This window comes from Bicyclus anynana, chromosome Z (genome assembly GCF_947172395.1).
Source record: "Bicyclus anynana chromosome Z, ilBicAnyn1.1, whole genome shotgun sequence".
NCBI classification, from domain to species: Eukaryota; Metazoa; Arthropoda; class Insecta; order Lepidoptera; family Nymphalidae; genus Bicyclus; species Bicyclus anynana.
The window spans coordinates 4,579,167-4,602,504 of record NC_069110.1 but is presented as its reverse complement, the minus strand read 5'-3'; the positions used below and the strand labels follow the sequence as shown (position 1 = coordinate 4,602,504).

Below are 23,338 nucleotides of genomic sequence, written 5' to 3'. Positions count from 1 at the left end.
CAGATAGACGAGAAATCAAAAAAAAATAGTTTTGGCTTCAGTATAGATTGTATAATGCCCTCAAATACAAATTTTCAAAATATCTTCAATGTACAGAATTTGACCTGTTACAGTTTTATTATAAGTATAGATTCCTTTGAAATAAGATCAACGCGGAGCAAAACCGCGGGGCAAGGTTGTTTGTTATTATTATAACAATGTAGGTGTATCCTTTACTTACAAGGCTTTGGAATCATTGTGGAATTACAGTTGGCCTCATCGCTACCGTCGTCACATTCTGCAAGTCCGTTACAGTGCTGGGCAACAGGTATACAATCGCCATTTTGACACCTATAACCAAACAGACAGTGCGTAAAATAAATGGCAGACAAAACCTAGATGTTCCTAACAAAAGATTTAAGGGCACATATTCCATAGGATGATTTAATATATCAAATACATACAAAATATATTTTTTTGCCTAGAAATTATTTAAAAAACCCCAATAATACTCGTAATAATTGTTATAGTTAAACTTATAAGTAATTAAAGTATACACACTAAAACTATAAATGATTTTACATTTGACCACAAAATCGCAGCACACAAATTCAATTCGCATAGCAGTTTATAATAATCATTAATAGTGGAAAAACTGTGTTACAATCGCAAAGCAATTTAGGAAGGTATATAAGGTCATCATTAATAAACTTATATAGGCACTATTTATAATGCATGTATGTATTATGTATGTATGTGTAGTACGTATGTACCTGAAGTCACCCGGCCCATCACAATCGTTGCATTGAATTTCATCGGAGCCATCTGTACAATCTTCTTTTCCATCGCATATTTGATCATCTCGTAGACAAATGCCGTCGCACGCATGGTTGCAGTCATCTTTAAGAAAAATATATTATGCATTGAGTATATTTGAATATCATATAGTAAGTTGCATTTAATGTGATATCGAACGGAATTAGATCTCTGGCAAATAGAGGCGTGACCTGAAAAAACGAGCCAAATAAAAAAAGTCTGCATGTCTATATGTCAATCATTACATCAGAAATGTAGGTACTAACTATGGTAGGAAAAAATGATAGAAAAATCTTATACTAGTTTGTCAGATTCTTTATGTATTGTAATCCATACATTTTATTTAGCTTTGTTGAAAAACTTTGTATCTTTGAATATTTGGATGTCATCGGAAATGTATGAAACTTGGTAATTGTATACGTTTTCTATGAAATATATTTATATATACAGGTTGTCCCGTAAATAGTTCAAGATACAGGGCCTCTACTACTACAAGGGATCTACAGGACCAATCAAGGCCTACCAAAATAAAGAAATATATGTTTTTGCCGAAATTTAACGGTTTTAAGTTATATTGATTTTTCTACAAAATACAAAAATACATTCAACTGCAATTTAGTCGTACAATGTGATGAAAAATTACTAACTTTTAGTGTTGTCAGGGCTATTAAGAATTAGAAATTATATTTTCTAGAATTGTATACATATGGATTACATACATTTCTGATTACATATACAATACATATATCGATATGTGGCAGACAAATTCAGATATTTTATCGGTCTTCTATATTTGAATATTTTACAATTTAAATTAAATACACATATATTTATCTATCTGGTGGGAAAGTTTGTAGATGGTTATACAGTTATACAAATTCAGAATTTGAATCAAAAATTTAAAAAAAAAAACAAAAGACAAAAACAAATTATAAATACAATTTAGAAAACTATAAAAAGAATTAAAAAATATTAACCTTGGATTTATTTATTATTTTTTAACAATGTAAATATGCAATATGGAAAAAATATTAGGTGGGCGCATAAACATGTTACAGCATACTTCAATACTTAATATAAATATAGATTTAACACACAAGCTTGAAAAAATAATTCGCTTAGCTTTAATACAATTATAGGTACACTCGCATTTGCAGTTATAGTCAATCAATACAATCAATGTAATGTGAAATATTTTTCTTAAAATTTGAATAAAGCAGCAAGCCGTTTAAATTACAAAATTTGTGTGTTTTTTTTCAGAAACGGCTTTAATTTAAACATGTCACTGGATTGGCACCGCCTTCAAACTGATCAAATTACCGTGGCATAACGGACGCCAGCGCCATCTAGATCTCTACTTTTAACACGAATTCTGTACATTTTATACATTCTGTACATTGATGATATTTTGAAATTTTTTTTTTCGATTTTTGTCTGTCTGTCCGTGTTTTTTTGTTATTTGGGCATCACGCTGAAACAATGAATGAATTCAAATGAAACTTAGCATGGTTTAAGACCATAATACGGAGAAGGTTATAAGATACTTTTTATTGCGAAAATAAAATGAGGAGGTGAAAAAGGGGTTGAAAGTTTACATTGATTTCCACGCGGACGAAGTCGCGGGCGTCCGCTAGTAATATTATAAAATTATCCAATATTTAAACTACCGTTTGAAGGTCAGCAGGTTGTTTTGTCACTGATAAACAGGATTTGGTTCAAAGTTTTGATTAGGTCTCAAACTTTTCGATCGATAGAGCTTCTAAGACTGCAGCTTTGCCTCGTTTAATACGGTGATGCAATCTAAAGGTCATAGCACACATATCAACTCCGAAAGGGATCGGCACTGTGTCAATTCGAACCGTCCACTATTTTTTGTATGAAAATCCTTACTAATCGGAATCGTAACGCCTCTCCTCAGGATAAATAAGCAAGCAAGCCGTCTTCGCGCTTAAGTCTCTCTGCACCAATGCATGCCTCTCCCTGTTACCCCTTCCGCGTATATATAGCGTATGTAAATACCCAGTGGCTATATATTATTATATAGTATTGATATACATTTATATAGTATATAAATGTATATCATAAAATCGGCTATTTTAGTAACACAGCTACGCCGTACGCTTACTTTCGGGCTAGATAGTGATGTGTGATTTTTTTCAAGTATATAGTATAAATGATATATATCAACGTGCGGTAGGGGAGTCATCAGTACGGTGTCTCCTAGACATAAACGAATTATAGCAACTAGCTATTGTTAATAATTCTGAATTAGGCCACGTGATTTCGTGCTCACTATTAATTTAATGATAACTAATCATAATTGAGTAAATATAAGTAAAAAAATGTCGTTGTGTGTAGTATAGAGTAGGCAGCTGACATTGCCCAGTTGAGCTTTATTTTTTTAATAATGGTCTATGTGGAATAAGAAAAAAACGATTGTTATTGTTTTCATGTTATAATACGAGTATTACGAGATATTGGCTGGATGGCTCACAGCGAGGCGATTCGGCGATCCCTTTACGAGTTGATATGTATTATCAAAGATTTTAAACTATCGATACGTCATTAGCACTTAGAAACTGAGGCTGAGAAAAGTGGCTAATTGTCTTAATTTCATTAAGTCGCATTATAGACAACGAAAGTTATACAAACAATATTGTCTAGAATGTCCAGTTGTGTGTTCAGGAAGTGTAAAAACTATATATTATACATAAATATATAATGTAAGTGAACACAAAATTGTGCATATGTACGCTCAGTGGTGTAACTAAATTCGGATCACTTTTTGCGGTGATTTTGTAGGCACTAGTTCGAAGAGCCGATGGACGTTGGAGTACCAAAGTGCTGGAATGTAAGCACTAGTAAAGCGCAGTGTTGGCCGACCCCCCACCAGGTGGACTGACGACATCGAGCGAGCGAGTCGCAGGGATTCGCTGGATGCAGGTCCTTACAAAAGGCCTATGTCCTGCAGTCTCAGACCAATTATTGTATAGGACCTGCCTCGCTAGACGTTATTTTTCTGTCAAAGTATATGATCAACGATCTAATGCGATTATAAAAACTGTCTCTATATTATCGATGTTAAATAGTTGTAATCTTGTTCGTCGGTTAAAAAGCTCCGTAAAAATACCTTTTTGTGTAATTGAATTGTGTATAAGAACTAAGCTCGTTTTTTTTTTCAGAAAATGACAGACAATTTTGTTCGTGACTATGAGTGCGATACAGGTCCTTCTATAATTGGTCTGAGCCTGCAGTGGACGTCCATCGGCTGATATGATGATGATGATGATGATTGTAGGCACGTCACATGTATATAGTATAAAATATCGTTACATGTAATACGAGTCGTGTATCAACCTTATGATGGTAAAAACCTTCACAGCATGTTTCTACTGTAGATAACAGTGTAAGCTAATTACCAAAACAGTTGATTTCGTCCTCTCCGGAATCACATTCAGGATTGCCGTCGCATCTGGTAGCGCAGGTCACCCTGGACCCAGCGTCACAACGGAAACTGTCAGGTCCGCAAACTGTGGTATCTGAAATAATAATTACAATATTAATCTTATCTTCGACCGCTGTTTCTAGAATCCAAGCTATGGCTTTATTAATATGTTTCAAAGTGCCACACTTATTTAGATTCATTGAAATTATAGCGATAATGATGCGAAAGTACCATTGAAAACAAAAAAAAAGGAGATGGTCCAAAATTGTATGTAGCCCAGGATCAGTTATTGTACCCTAGTGGAAATAAAAGAAGATATTATTTAAAACTATTTTTGATTATACGAATCTACGAATTTACTTTAATTCTTTCGAAATAATATTCATTATCTCCCAAGTAATGCAACATTAATAAGGGTAATAATGGCGGACAGACGACGTTTTCAATGCATTAATCGATTTGACGTTTGCGTCAATTGTCATGTCATAGTTGCTCTATGGGCGCTATCTTGATACAACTCAAAAACTTGGGTTTTTATTTTATATATCTCTTTTTATTTAGTTAGATTTATTAACTTTAATAAATTTTAATTTAAATTTTAATGATACGAGGTGCAAGAGTGGACCTGAAATGGACCATCTCCTTTTAACATTTAAAATTTCATCAAATAATTTATGGATTATTTAAAATTAATTCATATATGTAATACTGAAACGAGAACAACAAAAAATATAAATTGGAAGAAGTCACCGAAATGGCGTCACCCAAAAAAGTTAGGTTACAACAATCGAGGGTTATAAGGCTTATACTTATCTATTAGTACTTACTATTGTACTGTTTACTACTACTATAGTACTATTGTCATATAATATTATTTACCTTTAAAGCTTATTACGCAACTATTCAAACCGTGCGCATGCTGAAGTACGTGTAAAAACCAAAAATTTTATACTACTCCTCTTGGAAAATCACGATCACAAAAGTGATCCGAATTGAGCGCACACATGTACAATTTTGTGTTAACCTACGTTATATATTTATGTATATTAGTAGTTATTGCACTTTTTGAACACACAACTCGGCATTGTAGACAAATTCAGGTATTATTTGTTTAAATGACATTAGGACAAAAACTAATTTTGTTCGTCTCAGTTTCGACGCTCTAGTGACATATCTAATAGTATAAAATCTTTGGTAAAACACACATTCCAACTTTGGTAAAAACCCTTAATATTAAAACATTCCTTATTCAAAGAAAAATTAGTATTACCAGAAAAATTCACACCTAAAAACTGCAGATATTGAAAAATTTCACCCCCAATATACAACAGATATACTTACCACAGTTCTTTTCGTCTTCCCCTGATGGACAGTCTGTACGACCGTTACATCGCTTGGAGAAATTTATACAAGATCCATCATGACATTTAAATTGATCTCTCTTACACGGACAATTGTTTTCATCTGAACCATCAAGGCATTCCTCAGTCCCGTTGCAGCGCGACTCTGCCTGGACGCATTGTCCACTCGAACACTTATATTGATAAGCCATGCAAACTGTGCCTGCCATATAATAATAATAATGTACACCGTAACCGATATAAAAAGTTACGTCAAAAGCTTAAATTGATTGAGTGCATGTATAAATATAAAATTACTGTTTAGTCATAGTGCCCGACCGAATTTCATAAAAATAATTAAAGTATATAATATGTATAAATAATCATTAAATACTTTTAAATACCACTAAACTAAAAAGGGAAAAATAACATTATATTATTTCTACCTATTGATCACTTTGAAGGAGGTGCCGTGAAAACTTGGCAAATTTCTATCTACGTCAAACGCTTTCGCGATTTTGTGATGAGTGAACTTTGCTTTTATATATATATTTAGATGATTCATATTATTTTCTTTATTATTATGAACCACTATAGCTCAGTGGATATGACCTCTGCCTCCGATTCCGGAGGGCGTAGGCTCGTATCTGGTCCGGGGCATGCACCTCCAGCTTTTCAGTTGTGTGTATTTTAAGAAATTAATTATAACGTGTCTCAAACGGTGAAACCTGCACACCAGAGATTTTTTTATTTTCTGCGTGAAGTCTGCCAATCCGCATTGGGCCAGCGTGGTAGAATATTGGCCTAACCTCTCTCATTCTGAGAGGTGGCTCGAGCTCAGCAGTGAGCCGAATATGGGTTGATAATGATGACTATCGTTTTCCTATGAGAAATGGGATTTAGAAATTAGAACTACCATGCAGCTCCAACGCGAGTTGGTAGCGTAAATTTAGATTGTGGCAAATAAGGGAAATATTAAATTACGGTCTCTGAATTCGTTTTGTGTATCAATGTAGATAGTTTCGGTCGGACACTGTGTTTTGTGTGAGAGTTAAAGACTAGACTAGTTTGTATCATACAAATAATTATATTTTGCATACAACGTTAGCGTATTTATCAATTACATAGCCAGTAAATATTAATAAATTTGAGGATGTAATTAATACTGTTGTTATGTTTAATAAATATATTATTAATATAAATTAACTGCCATATAAATGATATAATACTGTTGAAACTACTATATAATATAATGATAGTTACATCAAATTGCAATACGATAAAGTTATTATTAAACAGATATTAACGTAATAATTGATTTCAGTAAAATCATGCTATGCATTAAGGAGGCATACTTTTGTGTAACCATCACCGATTATTTTCAAAATTTCTATCAAGGAATGTACAATATAATTGAGACTGGTATAAATTTGAAATAGCCAAACCATAAGTGCAATCTCGTTCATCAGAACCATCTTGGCAGTCATGCGATCTATCACATTTTTTGGATTCAGGAATGCAGTAACCATTGTCACATTTGAAGTCGCCGTCACCACATGCTGACCGGTAAAAAATAATACATTCTCAAGTGTTCCTACAAAATCTCAGTTGAAGATTGTGAATGGAAATAAGATTTAGAATTCAATTTGAAGAGTGTATATAACAAACCAACATGTGATAAGAGAAACAATAGAAGAGCATAATGTCTTGACGACGGAGATAAAAGATAGACAAGTATGTGAAACAAAACAAGATAATGGAAAGAAGATAGAGAAGATGCAAATAAAATGCCTTTATGATGATCGCAAACTTACGACAATTTTGCTCATCAGAATAATCTCCTGGGTCACAATCGTAACGGCGATTGCATCTTTGATATTTAGGTATCAACTTTCCGGCTCTGCATTTATAGTATCCATTTGCTGGAAACACATGCGGCTGATGGTTAATGTTCTTTGAATGTTGTGTTAAAATGTACATGCTTGTTTAATTATGCTAGACGTTTTCAAACTAGTCAAATTATTGTCTAATAATGTTCGCTTATACAATGATATGATATTGATATAAGGTAAATAACTTATGAATCATGTTTATTATTAATTATTATTGAGTCTGGCACCACCGTCCGGAACGAAGTTCTTCTTATTCAAAATTAACTATAAAACAGCGAATTATAAGCACTATAATATAACTGCGTCTTGCAAGTACAATACACGTCCATCGGCTGATATGATGATGGTGGTAGTATAAAAAGTCCCGTGTAAATTAATATGACAAAATATAATGCCTTTTTAGCACTACCTTATTCTTACATAGAAGTCGAAGTTTTTACCATAAACAGGGTACTAGGGAGTATTTCTTATAACTCTGATGAAAATTAATTAAAAATATTTTTAATAATTAAAAATATTTTCGGGGTAAATAATTTCTTTTGTAAATACATCTTAAAATGTGTCCGTTATACTCATCCTCATAATTATGACGTGGGCAAATTTTACGTATTTTAAAATGCAAGCATAGATAAAGGCGTGTGTTACATAGATAGTCGGAATTATTTCAATGACTTTGTATGAAAACATAAAAAGTTTTTATATTTTAATTATAAAAATTATGCAGTTCGGCTCCTATAAGTGGACTCGTCAACATCTTGAAGTTATGGAAAATTCTCTCCTGCACCCTGTACATATCTATGTTCCAATCCAGAAAACATTTAAAACAGCTAACACAGACTAACGAGTTTTGTTACTAAGAGTATCTAGTGAGTGTATAAATCAACCTCTGTTGACTTCTACGTCAACTTCCTATTACTCTCTGTGAAGTACTTAGCTTGACCTTGTGCTTGAGCGTTACGTGAGGATTTCTGCCAGTTGAGTCTACTGTGAGTGGCATAAAGAACTTCGTTCCAAAAACATCTCCATATATATATACATTATTCTTACCAATGCAATTTCTCTCGTCGGATCTGTCTGTTGGACAGTCTACATGACCGTTGCAACGCTTACTGCGTTTAATACAGTTGCCGTGATCACACTGCCATTGGTCTGAGCTGCATGCTTTTGAATTATATCAAAATGTGTTAGTACTAAAATTACCTTTGTATATGACTTAGTGATTATCGTTAGTGTATGATTTAATGATACTTACGACATTCTAGTTCATCGCTATTGTCTCGAGGGCAGTCTCTGAAGCCGTCACACCGTAAGAGTATAGATATGCAAGATCCATCTTTACATCGAAATTTACCTCTGTCGTGACATACACGATCACCAGTCCAGTATATTATTCGTGTAACTTACCGTCCCAATCGAAAAAGGAAGCATGCATAAAAGATCCAATCAATGACTTTTACTCATGTAAACTAATAGTTTAGTATAGTTTTTCTATTCCCGGAAGTTGGTTTTCTTTTAGATCTAGTAAAGAGTTATCAGAGGGCAGTTAGATACTGTTACCGTCACGTAACGTAAACGCGAATTTCTAAGGAATTGAAACAGCGCCATCTAGTGGCACTACTGCACAACTGTTTCAATTCCATATAAATTTGCGTTTACATCAACGTGATAGTAACAGTATGAAAATATTGGTAACTCCCACTAGGCACTCAGTACTAACTTTTTCCGCTTTTTGTGTGTATAGAAACGTCAAAACATCAGCCGGCCAATTCACTAACATCGATATATGTTAGCTGTCTAATATAATTGTAAATCAAACCAATAACAACCGCTTTTTTCATATTCTGTAAATCCCATTGTTAAGAATAATCACAATGTAAAGTAGACAATGTCATCTACCTACTCTATGATATCCTAGAAGGGATATCATTAAGCATCGGATGACATTTTTACAATTAATACGAAATCATGCGATTCAAAAATAGCTAGTTGGTAATTTTCGTATATATGTGTTCGTAAAATTTAGTGAATTGGCCGGCGGAAACAAGATGTTTAATTATAGAGTATGACATAAAACCTTTTATCAGAAAACCTTTGCTTAGCAATGATTATTATTGTTTTTGCATTGCCGGTACCTTTTACACATATATATTCGTATTACTTCTAGATCCAGTAACCGACTTTCGAAAGTATAAAATCTATACTAAATTAGTAAATCATCTCTTTCAGATCGTTCCTTAGTCCTTAACCTCAGAATTGTGAAGTTGTAGTTGTAGTTTCATTTTTTTAACTGAAATCTAATGGAAAAGCAGACTTATATTTGTTTGTAACTTACCACAGTTAAGTTCATCGGAGCCATCTCTGCACTCGTTCAAATTGTTGCACCGTTTTCTATTTTCAATGCAGGAGCCATCGTCTTGGCACTGGAATTCATCAGATCTGCACACTGTTGAGACAATAATAACAAAATAACGACATTAGAAGCTTTCACTTAAGTGTTGGATCAAGAGTCGGATACAGAAGGCAGTGATTCTTGAGACGGCGCGTATTGTGAAGAGGTTCCTCACTCTGGAGTCCGACCACCGGTTGCTTGGGCAATCAAAGATCGCGCATTGATTTGTTTTTATAAAATTTTAATAGTGCTTTGTATATATATTTGTATATATTGTATTTTTATTTTTTTATTACATTGTTAAAATTTTTAAAAAGGGCAAATAAATAAAAGAGAGTATAAAAAATAACATTCTCGTGTCGCGATGTTCTTCGACTTCAAAAAAGGAGGAAGTTTCTCAATTCGACCGTATATATTTTTTTTTATTTTTAGATCATAAATTTATGAAATATTTTTAAATTTCCGATAGTACTGAGTAGGATAGATATTATTTACTTCGCCCCGTTTTTCGACAATCGAATTTTCATCGGATCTTCATATTTTGGGTCGCATGGAAACTATACTAACTATTTTAAATGAAACTTAGTAAACAAAACAGGCACCATTTAAAAGGGCTTCACTAAGCTCCGATTTCATAAAATACCTATTTGATTCTAAGAAATCTGAAAAACAAAGCGCCGCAACATAATTTTTTGCTACTATTAAAAAATATTGTTCTTTTTTTTTATTCAAGTTAGCCCTTGACTGCGATTTCACCTGCAGGGTTATTATGTAACTCTTTGAGACAACTATTGAGTTTCTTGTCGGTTTCTTCTCAGCGGTACCAGCCTTCCGAACCGGTGGTAGAATCTTTACAAATAGTCAAGTGTCGTATCAAAAGTGCTTGTAAACTGAGCCTACTTGATATAAATGAATTTTGAATTTTGAATTGGAGTCCAGAACCACAGTACCTACTGCCAACTACGCCAGAGTTCGTCAAAACTTACCGCAATTTTTTTCGTCTTCTCCACCAGGACAGTCAATTTGCCTGTCACAACGACGAGAGCTTTCGATGCATCTTCCATCGTCGCAGCGGAAGTCGTCTGTGCCACAGGATTCTGTTGACAAAGAGAAAGATACATTTTAATGCTTTCCTTAAAATCTCTATTATGTAAATAAATTTCTCGTTACAAAGACGTACCGCCAAGCGATTTAGCGTTCCGGTATGATGCCGTGTAGAAACCGAAAGGGGTTTGTTTTTTCAAATTTCCATCCTCCTCCTAACAAGTTACCCCGATTCCACCCTAAATTGCATCATCACTTACCATCAGGTGAGATTGTAGTCAAGGGCTACTCTTTTTTATTCTTGCTGTTTTTGTTAGCAAACTATCTGAACTGCTGGTCTAATAATCGGCTAACGTCTATTTATTCCCCTAAGTTATAGTATCATATGGTTGGTTTACCCCGAAAAGCTTATTTTAATTTTTGGGGCAATTTTTTTTTTTTTTATGATGTTTTGACCCGTCTACCATCAACCCCTACAAATTAATATCGATAGGAAAACAACGTTTGCTGGGTCAACTAGATTCATAGAAATTCAAACAAAATGGCATTAAGATTGTCAAATAGTAAATCAGTGATACGCAACATGTCGCTTGCAGCAACTTAAACAATTAGCGCAAAGTGATATTTTAACTGCTAATGAGCTTGCAAACACTCAAATGCCTTAAAACCAACATATATACGAGTACATATTAGGCCTTCAGTATGAATGCAGCTGTTAGTACTTAAAGTTGATATAAGGCTGCATTTCGATTACACCAGATGAAAAGTAGCCTATGTGTTAATCCAAAGTAAAATCTATTTTCATTCCAAATTTCAGCCAAATCGCTTCAGTAGCCGCAGCGTAAAACAGGAACAAACATGCTTACACACTTACACACAAACTTTCGCCTTTATAATATTAGTGTGATTAGTGTTATCTAAAAAGCCGTGATAGCCCAGTGGATAGGACCTCTGCCTCCGATAACGGAGGGCATGTGTTCGTATCCGGTCCGGGGCATGCACCTCCAACTTTTCAGTTGTGTGCATTTTAAGAAATTAAATATCACGTGTCTCAAACGGTGTAGGGAAACATCGTGAGGAAACCTGCATACCAGATAATTTTCTCAATTCTCTGCGTGTGTGAAGTCTGCCAATCCGCATTGGGCCAGCGTGGTGGACTATTGGCCTAACCTGAATTCTGAGAGGAGACTCGAGCTCAGCAGTGAGCCGAATATGGGTTGATAATGATGAGTGTGATCTACCTGTTTTTTCTTCTCACATCATTTGTGTATTGTAACTATTATAACTTGTGGTAGTTGTCAAATAAATAGATAAATATAGTTGTGAACATCCCTTCGCCGGTCGGTGAAGCAATGTCATATGATTGAAATTTATCACCAAGAACACACAAGCTATCATCAACAGATTGCGCTCACGTAGCACTCATACAAACATGTTTGCATAAATCGACAATAAAATGTAAGAAAAACGCGACGTTACACAGAGATTTTCCTGCCATTTCTTCCCGCATAAATATTTTCAGAAACACCTTTACATAGTTAAAATTCCGTGAGCGGAGACAGGCCTACGTGCTAAACTTAACGTTGTATACTAAATAGGGCCCAACTTCGAGATAGCTTAAGATGCTCTTCTTGAAAGCTTACGTTTTTTTTTTAACTTTTATCAGTGTTTATTCTGAAACATATTTTATGTAAAATTAATGTGGGATAAAAGTTTTGACCTGAATTGTAAAATACCAATGCAGTTCTCTTATCGCATATAATCGTAAAATGTATTCCAAAACATGGTAAAGAGATATTATCAATGTAGGAGACATGCATGTAGTCATATAAATAAATTGTTTGTATAATACGCGTATGTTCAAAATAAGAAAAAAATGATCAAATTTCAGTTTTCATTTGTTTTGTTAAAGATTACAGTAGCTATTTAACATCCTGTGGAATTGCGGGGATGTACTAAAGTATTTTTGGTCGCTGATAATGCAGCTTTCGATCCGTGAAAACGTATTTAAAATCGATTTTCTGGTGCGGAAGTGAAAGTAACAAACAAAACTCATACAATATTTGTTGGGATTTGCTTCAATTTTTACATGTATTTTAAGTTATATGGAAAATAATCTTAATATATCTTTCAAATGACGTATTATTTAATGCATGTTTTTAAATATTTTTGTTTTCAATTTATTTATTGGTGTTGATTATAGTACGTTCTTGGAAGTGGTATTATTAGATCGTCTTTGCTCAAATATTAACTCAAGGCAAATCATTTAAGCCACCATGACGCAAGCTCATAGCAATTTAGGCCGTGGCTACCTAGACTGGTTGAGAATACATTTGAATGTTCCTATTACTTACTGTTGTTTACTGTTTGCAACTAAAATGTCACTTGGTGCAGTGGGCAACATATACCTGAGAATTTTCTTAATTCTCTACGTGTGTGAAGTCTTCCAATCCGCATTAGACCAACATGATGGACTAAGGCCTAACCCCTCTCATTCTGAGAGAAGACTCGTGGTCAACAGTGAACTGAATATGGATTGTTAATGATGATACCTAGGACACACATCCAGTTAGGTAGGTCCAATTTTGATAAAGATTTAAACCGCCGAATCCAACTCGGTTGGGCAGCGTTTGTAAGTTTTTTTTGGAAGTCCATGCAAGAGGCCTATGTCCAGCTGTGGACGTCCATTGCTGCATGCTATTTTAGAGCATGTGTAACAACAACATGCAGGGGTGCTGTGTTAATCACAGAATATAGAAAACTCTAAGCTAACCGCACTAATTCCGTGAACATAACGATAGATATCTACTATGATAAGAGAACACATGTAGGGATTATGACTAAAATTATACGTAAGGAATTGCGGGCATCAAATAGTCTATAATATACCTAATACTATTCCAATCAGTATGGATATTAATAGCAACTTAGCAAATGCGAAGTACTTTGAGAGCTTGAACGTTTAAGCTCTCAAGGAGCTACATCCGGATAAGTATCATGCCAATATGAACTAGAGTTATAAGTTTATAGTTGATATCTATTTTGAATGTTGACTTGCAGGCTAATTTGCTATCTTTGATGTATGCTAGTTGACATATACGAACTTGAGATTCTATGTAACAAATATCGTCCGGTTACTGGTGGATATCGTTCAGTAGGTAGATAACATTTCTCAATTGATTTGATGTTTATAATAGGTTGTTATTAAAGACTAAAATAGTGAATATAATAGGAGGCTAATTCACTATCTTTGACTTAAGTTAGTTAACTTATACGAAATTGAGATTCTATGTAAAAATTTCATCCAGACAACCGTTTTTTTTTTGCTTTTTTTTTGCTTCGCATTAATTATTACTATTATTATAAGATTTATAGAACGAGAGCTGGAGTACATTTATTTATTAGTTATATTACTATTTTACTTTAGTATTTGCATATTGTTTCTCGGAATATTATAAGAAATTCAGTCACGTAACCCTTCGAAAAATGACGTCAAAGGTTAATTTTTAGAACGTTTGAACCGATATAAAAGGGACACTGAAAGTTACAAAAGGTTATTAATAATAAATATATATCCCGAAAAAAATCCACGGTTCCCGCGGGATTTGCGTAAAACTAAACTTAACCACACGAAGTCACGGGCGTCCGATTTTATATAGATATTCTTTAAAAAAATGTTTGTTTTTTAGTAAAAAGTTTTTAGTAAATTAAATACATTGTATGATAATATTAATAATATCAATTTTTACATATTACATTGTCGTAAAAATATAGGCACTTACTCAGATATTTGTTATTAAACTCGTCAGCATATTTTTGCAAAATTATGGATAATAAAATGAGTTGTTGAAATATAGCATGGCGATAACAACGGAATGTATAAAGTTGGTGTATCAAGGTTAAGCTGGCTTAGGAAGAGCACGATAGATTAGGAATAAAATTGTTCTAATGGACACGGTATTTTATACGACGTTTTTTTGGTAGATGCTCTATGGTCTATCATCGTAATACGATCAATCAAAGTCAAAGTCAAAATTCATTTATTTCACTTTCGAAACGTCAGGTAATAATATTAAACTTAAGATAATGGTGATAATAATTATTCGAAAATTAAGAAACTTAAAATTAAACAAAACAAAAAGTGAAAAAATCGACAAAACTATCACCTTAAATAGAATATATATATATATATATATGTATCAATGCAGAACATGCATTCAAGTTAGTTTGTACAATCGCTAATGCTTTAAAAACAAAAAAAATATAGGGATGACATTTGTATATAGATAGGTCACGTAATCAACCTGTCAATATGGCAGGCTCTGGGCAATTGGGCATGCAAAGAAAAAACCTGAGACAAAGTTGTTAAGCCTTTTAGTCTCATGTATTTAATATATTTGTATTACATCGACTACCAAACTCTCCAAACTAAAATACAGCAATGTTGTTAAGCTGAAAAAATAAGTATGACGGTACTTCTTGAGGCGAGATATGTTAAAAACGGATCTACATATACTAATACTATACGGGTTCCGTATTTATTATGCCATATCTATTTAAGTTTTCCCCCTACATCAGTACCACTAAGGTAATGGGCCTCAAACAAGTTAGAATCGACAAATAAATTAAACTGTGTTATAAGTAGTCAACCTGCACCAGGCACAGGGTTTCCCTTATTACCAAATTGTCCCCGAGGTTTTACGGAGGCCATTTTAGGGTACCGTAGACAAATTATTGTTGACTACACTAATAATTAATATATTTTTAATAAAATTCGTCATTCTGCATTGACACTTAACATCAGGTGAGATTACAGTCAATGCTTAACTTGCCGTCATAAAATGACATATAATATCACACATTTTCTTCTCTAAAACGATAAAGTAAAACCAATCTACGAGTATAGTATATATCTATATATAGTATATATAGTCAGCCTGTCTGTCTTTTACCTTTTTAAGATAAAACTGCAAAAACAATTAATTTATTTAAGGTTTTGTATAAAAATAAATTGGACCTTGGAGTAGCACATAACCATTCTTTTTTTTATTCTTTATCACCTGATGGTAAGTGATGGTGCAATCTAAGATGGAAGCGGGCTAATCTGTTAGAAGGAGGATAAAAATCCACACCCCTTTCGGTATTTACACGACATCGTACCATTTGGTTGTGTTTTTATCGGTAGGTTTTATTCAAAGACAAGTTAGAGCCAAATTAGAGCCTCAATAGCTTAACGGTTAGAGCGGTCGGACTCATCACCGAGGGGTGGTGGTTCGATTCCCGCCCCGTTGGTCTATTGTCGTACCCACTCCTAATACAGACTTTTCCGACTAGTTAGAGGGGAATGGGAATATTAGTCATGTTGATAATGAAATGTGAATAATGACAAAAAAAGATGTCTAAGATGGAAGCGGGCTAACTTGGAAAGGCTTTTATAGAAACTTTCATTACCTTCATCAATATTTTTAGAGCTAAATAAAACAACCAGACAGACATTCGCATTTCCAATATTAGTATGGAACAGAGCGTGTTAGTCGGTAGTTAGTACAATATTCGTTGAAGGAAGTTTATTGTACGGAACACTACATTTCAAATACGACTAGACCCAATCAACTTTTATTCCATTTAACAATATTAGTCTGCGGCCGATTACATTGATTACTTATATATTTAAGTGAAAACATATAATTAAAATGTAGGTTATTTTTATTGTTTATCGAATTTTCAATGATTTTTATTGAGCTATGGTGTTACGTATTCACGATGCGTTCCTTATTTTTTTTTTCATTCTTTACAAGTATAGCCCTTGACTACAATCTCACCTGATGGTAAGTGATGATGCAGTCTAAGACGGAAGCGGGCTAATTTGTTAGGAGTATGAAAATGCACACTCCTTTCGGTTTCTACATGGCATTGTACCGGAACGTTTTTGAAAGAAAAAAAAGAAAAAACATTTATTTCAAAAATTGTGCCATACTAAACCACTTAATACAATAATTGTAGTGCCTAATACTCAAACCGCTTAGTCTAAACATCAGAACACCACTAAGTCTTAATTGGCACAACCTTGAAAAAGGATTTAGCTCAGCATTGTGCTGCATGTACCAAGGAAATATTGGACATACAACGCTGATTTTCAGCTGACAACCTTGAACCAGGTGACACCACGGAAGTGTTTGCTGGTAGGGTGATAACTAGCCACGGCCGAAGCCTCCCATCAGCCAAAATTTTTACGAGTGTAATCGCTGGTCACTGGTGATGATATTTCTTATGCGATAACTAAGGCTTCGAGGAAGATATCAAAAGCTCTGTGGGATCCCGACTGTTTAAGTTTAACAAACAATATCATAGTCTAGGAACCAGTAGCAAAATTCTTTAACAGTTATTTCATTCGAAATTTTTTTTATAAAGAAGTAAAGATTTTGCTGTTAATTGAACCAATTCTGAAAATTCTTTTACCAATAGAAAGCAAAGTTATTTGTGAGACAGACAATTAGACACAATTATTAGGTCAATAGTATTTATTTGTATTATAGTAATTATGTGATATTGTTATAATGATAGTAAATTACTAACCGATCCAGCAAACGTTGTTTTGCGTTAACGCTATTAAAAAAGAGTTGATGGCAAAAGGGTTTAAGGTTGTATGTCACATCATAAAAATAATAATAATAATAATAATAATATATAAAAAATTGACTGATTCTCAGACCTACTCTAGACCAATATGTGTACAAAATTTCATAAAATCTGTCCCGCGGTTTAGGAGGATGTTTGGTAACAAAAATTGCGACATTACAAAATTATTTGCCACTTGCTCCTTGGCTAAAATTACAAAGTACTATATAAATTTATAAAGACCAACCCGTCAAAGTGAGACGGGTCTTAATATGGCGGAGATATTTATTTGTACATCGTTAGTGAGGATACGACACAATAGTCATTTATGAAATATGCAAAACGTGTGTATTAGACAAAAATATTGTATTTTTTTAATTCAAATGTGAGCCTGCATTCATTTACTTGTTACGCCTGAGCCGAATTTTAAAATAATTTCACTAGTAGAAAGCTATATTATTAGCGAGTAACTCCAGTGGAAGGGAGAATTGTGTTATACGGACAGCGTTGACATCGAAACCACAATAAAGCTCTTGTATTAAAATGCAATGTAGCCCATTGGAGACGACCTTTGCCTCCGTTTCGTACGTAGGGCGTAGGTTCGATTCCGGTCCGGGGCACTTTTCAGTTGTGTGCATTTTAAGATATTAAATATTACGTGTCTCAAACGGTGAAGCAAAACATCGCGAGGAAACCTGCACACCAGAGAACTTTCTTAATTCTCTGCGTGTGTGAAGTCTGCCAATCCGCATTGGGCCAGCGTGGTGGACTATTGGCCTAACCTCTCTTGTTCTGAGAGAGAATATGGTTTGATAATGATGATGATGATAATGATTAAAATATAATAAAAAATCTCGTGTTCTCAATATAATGTAATCTATGTAGAGTTTTTCAAACCGCACAAAATACCCAAAATAAAAGTATAGCTTTATACACCAAGTGCGAGAAAAATATCTTATGGGAGCACTCTCCTTGGCTGCTCTCTGTAATGCTAATAACATCATCCCCCTGTGGTTAATCTCTCGTGAACCCAACTGGGTCGTTTGACAAATACTACAATGGTTGTAAATGCACCCCATTATCATTATAATACTAACATTTGTGATACTCACTTTTTCCTACTTATACAAATTAAAATTGAAAATGCAAAACTTTTTACTCAAACCGATAAACAGATGGTGTTTTTCAAACAAATATTTTTCACATTATCTTTTTTTTTTAATAAAAATATTTGCATTAGGTATATTATATCTTTTTTTTTTTAATGTGACCCAAGACTGTATTAGGAGTGGGTGGCGGAATGTCACTCAACAATACAAACACAAAACAAAAAACCTACCCGACGCCTCGCGGGCTACCATTCCTATGAGTATACGGGGATAAAATAGCCTATCACACTCACACATAACGTGGCTGTCTAGTACTAAAAGAATTTTCAAAATCGGTTCAGCAAATCCTGAGATTACCCTCTACTCGCAAACTTTACCTCTTTATTGTATTACTAGCCAACACGCACTTTCACTCGCGTAGTTCCTGTTTCTGTGAGACTACAAGGATAAAATACAGCTAATGACACTCACAAATAACGAGGCTATGTAGTGCTAAAAGAATTTTCAAAATCGGTTCAGTAGATCCAGAGATTACCCTCTAAAATACCACTCACTTTACTTCTTTATAAATATAGATATAGATTGAAGTTATTCCCCAAATAAAATTGACTTCTATTTACTACCGACCGGTGTTCTCAATTCAAGTCGAGGGTCCTTCATACTTTAAAGGCGACGAAAATCTCTTAGAACCAAACATGACTCCAGCGTCAAAGGGCCATGAATATTAAATAGTAGGTAACTTATCCGTTCGATTACCTCATGATCAGGACTTGTTACTGTGAGGTAAGCATTTACGAGTATGTCATGATGAGGGGTCGGAGTTCACCTACTTTTTTAGAGAATGTGCTATATCGACGGACTATGTAAAAGGGTTATGTTTTTTAAAGATCTTTAGACCTAATTATGATTAAGCCATTATACACATAAATATAATATATATTTTTAAAATACAACCGACTATAAAACATTAACGTTACCCGCGAAACTAAAAAGGAAAATTAAAATGATAATACTTTCTACCTATTCACTTTGGATCACTTTGAAGTCGGTGCCAAGCCAGTGTGGTGTTGATTTTAGTCGTGAAAAAAATCACTACAAAGACAAAACGAATGTCTGGGATACAAAAATCTTTACGATAGGTACCTACGCCTTGAATTTAGATCACTGGCTTTTAGAATTTATTTTAGAATTTTTAGTGTTATCAATAAGTGTAAAAAAATTAAATTCATATGAAAATCATCCTAACCCCCCTCTGAAAGTCCAATTCTAGTTGATACATACACTACTCAACAATCAGCATTAGACTGTGAATCTATACTTCAATACACACTAATATTGAATTTTTGAAAAACTTAATTTTACGCGGACGGACTAGCGGGCTTGCGTTAGTTTACATATAGTAAAATATCTATAATAGGTGTTTATTTGAAATTTGTATGTCTGTACAAAAATATTCTATATATTTAATGATCAAATAAGTAGTCCTAAAGACATCATACTGTATCAACATTCGCTATAATATTATTATAAGGATGGGTACACACTATGTAAACAAATTAAAATATTAGTAATATACAACTTGGGGACAGTGAGCTATTAATTATTGTTTTTGCTGGCGGAACCGCAGTCTGATTATAGTCCAACCCCTTGATGTCGGAACAGCAAAACGTATAGAGTCGAACCGATGATAATAATTTTAACTAAGTATTCGAAATAGTTTCCATTTCCAATAGAAGATTTAAATCCCATGGCGTGCACATGCATATTAATCTGAGCAGGCGTTGTGTGTATATGATGTGCGAAATAGATAGTAAATCCTTTTTCTATATTTGCTAAAAAACCGGCCAAGTGCGTGTCGGGCCACGCGCACTGTGGGTTCCGTAGATTAAATTAACACTTTAAGCCCTTATAATGCATATACCACTGAAAACCCCATAACGTAGTACACACGACCGATAGTCGAGAAAAATACATCCTCATTTTACAAAGTAATATTTTTTAGTTCCTTCCCTACATGTAAAGTGACAGTTAATACCTACCCTAAAATTTTTGACCTATTAAATTAGAGTTTATTACGTAAATAAACAATTTTTCTGAACCTATGAGTATGATGAGTATGCATAGGATTTTAACCGGTCTACAGGTATAAGTGTGTGTGGAAGATGTGGAATATATAGAAGTATAATATTTTCATTGGATGAAGAACTCTTTGAAAATATTTTTGTTTGAGAATGTATACATTTCAGAGTGCGATTTTTCAGTAGTCGGGTTTTAATTAGTGAATTTATTTGTATTAATTTATAATACCACATTAATTGATTATATTGAATTATTATAATATTGATATATTAGATTTCGTCTACCTAAAATAATTATATATTTCCATAGGATAATAAATTTGAAAAATAATTTTGACCTGTCTAAATATTATCAACACATGTAAACATACTGTGTGCACAGTGAGCTGACCGAACGAAATAATTAAATACGCCTTTTGGGGGTTTATGATGCGCTAGCTTACATCAGAGACTTTATTCTCGTAGATATAGATATTACTGTATTATTTAGACAATTTAATGAATAAAAAAATATATTAAATGTTAGTATTTCAGTTCATTATTAGGTACTTCAACATCATCATCATCATTGACTTATATTCAGCTTACTGTTGAGCACGAGTCTCCTCTCAGAACTCATTCTGAGAGGAGACTCGTGGTTAGGCCAATATTCCACCACGCTGGCCCAATGCAGATTGTCAAACTTTACACACGTAATGCAATTAAGAAAATTCTCTGCTATGCACTATGTTATTCTTTCATCGTTTGAGACACGTAATATTAAATTTCTCAATAATGATTTAAGAAATTATATATCATTATTATTTACTTCAATAAATTTAAAACAATATACAAGAACCTATAGCTATACGTCTTCACTATACTGCGAGGCAATTGGCTAGTATCATAATAAATCCCAATCAGGGCAGACGAAGTTGCATGTATTTATTAGTACGTTGTATTTTGTATATAAACCTATTATGAAATAAATAACTTGTAGGTCAAATTTCATTACGTTTTCTGTGTTTTACATGCTTATATACTGTGGATAATTTAAATTATCTACAAATTCAATCTTTAGTATTGTCAAAATGACCGATATCGTAATGAGTGGATGTCGATATATGAGTATGTACCTGCATGGGCTATTTTAAAGTTCATCGAATATTCTCTAGCATTATATTATTATAGAGTATGCGACATCGAGCGGAAGATCTATTTTCTGACACAGGAGACCTACAATATCTGGTGTAAAAATATAGGTCTGTGCACTGCTCTTTCATTATGTCCACGTGAAAATCACAGCAACCTTTGCCGACCTTCTGTTGTTGTTTGCAGTTGAAATAAGAATAAACGTATATCTCTTTTTAATAAAAGAGCACACTCCTGCTTTCCTGCATATGTGTGTTATAATGTCCACTCCTGGACATAGGTCTCATGTAAGAATGGTCCATGTGGTTGAGGATTTTCTTAACCATATCACGCCCGCAAAGCCTGTGATGGTCACACCTTCGTCGTTTTATAAAATCTGAAATTTCGTTATGAGAAATCGTGTGTCCGGTTGCTAGTAAGTTTGTTGCAAGAAAACATCACGCCTTTAGCTGTTAATACAGTATGAAATCATTTTAAACCTTTGTTATAAGTTATGCGGCTTCGAATTATGAGGTCCGAGAGTTGGGGTCTGGGTCGGTTTATCAAACATTGAGTTTTGTTCTCGCCTACAAATTCTTAGTAATACCGAAGATAGAAAAACGGAGAATTTAATTTATGCATCGTACATATGATAAGTCGTCAATACACTGGTCATAATCAATAACATCCGAAAAAGTATTTTCAAAATCCGGCATTAAAGTAGTCATAATCTGCTAACACCACCAACTTCTCTTCTCCGGTTTGCTTCTAAGAATATTTTGGAATAAAGAAAACATCAATTGAATAGAAGCAGGCGTTACTTTGCGGTAGTTCAGCATAAATATATAATAATTTATTTATTTTGCTATCCTCTGCGAAAAGCCGACATACCCATGCGACAACGTCACCCAGGTCCGACAAAATATTCTCTACGTACGTTTTACCCCGAAACCGGGGCGACTCTATAACATCTCCTGAGGATGCTCCGGTTTCGGGGCTCAATCTTACAACATAACTTCTCTTAAGACACCACAATATTAATTAGGCATTTTAACTGAACTTATCCTTAACTCTTAAATAATAAAACTTGAATAGTATACTTACGGTAGATGATGTATTGAGCTCGAACTATTGTTATGGCCGCTAGGAGGGACACCAGGGCCCCTCTATGGATGATCATTTTAATCACACCGCTGTCGCATTTAGCTCGATTTCACCAGGTCGAGTTCTAAATACAAGTTTTATTGGATTTTCTTTCTTTTTGCAACAATTTCCCGGGGTAATATTCAAACTCCACACGAATTTCAATGACACCTATACCAAATATTCAGAGGATATTTTCATCACCAATTGAGTCTGAAGCAAAGGAAGCCTCTTTTTTAAATAGCTCTACGGTCAAGGTGCTGAACTCACGTTGAGATTATGGGTTCGATCCCCGATCGCTGGATTGATATTGAGTAGTTGGCCAAGAGATAAAAACCCACAGCGCCCTTTATTGCATCTGATCCGAGACGCATT

At 34.0% G+C, this 23,338-nt stretch overlaps 1 protein-coding gene across 6 annotated transcripts in view; it reads right to left on the bottom strand.

The window, feature by feature from the left end:
• LOC112042894 (basement membrane-specific heparan sulfate proteoglycan core protein) overlaps positions 1-23,338 on the bottom strand; it is a 202,891-nt gene that overhangs the window by 57,197 nt on the left and 122,356 nt on the right. For 3 of the 6 annotated variants that reach the window (XM_052890521.1, XM_052890525.1, XM_052890523.1), the window contains exons 9-15: positions 10,848-10,958; positions 9,805-9,915; positions 7,395-7,502; positions 7,026-7,139; positions 4,215-4,334; positions 753-879; positions 221-330 (exon numbers count right to left, since the gene is read on the bottom strand). In XM_052890521.1, the coding sequence (XP_052746481.1) occupies positions 221-330; positions 753-879; positions 4,215-4,334; positions 7,026-7,139; positions 7,395-7,502; positions 9,805-9,915; positions 10,848-10,958 (801 nt within the window). Of the gene's footprint in view, positions 1-220; positions 331-752; positions 880-4,214; positions 4,335-7,025; positions 7,140-7,394; positions 7,503-9,804; positions 9,916-10,847; positions 10,959-22,924; positions 23,049-23,338 lie in introns of all 6 variants that reach the window. The other 3 variants (XM_052890526.1, XM_052890522.1, XM_052890524.1) reach the window with 3 other exon arrangements.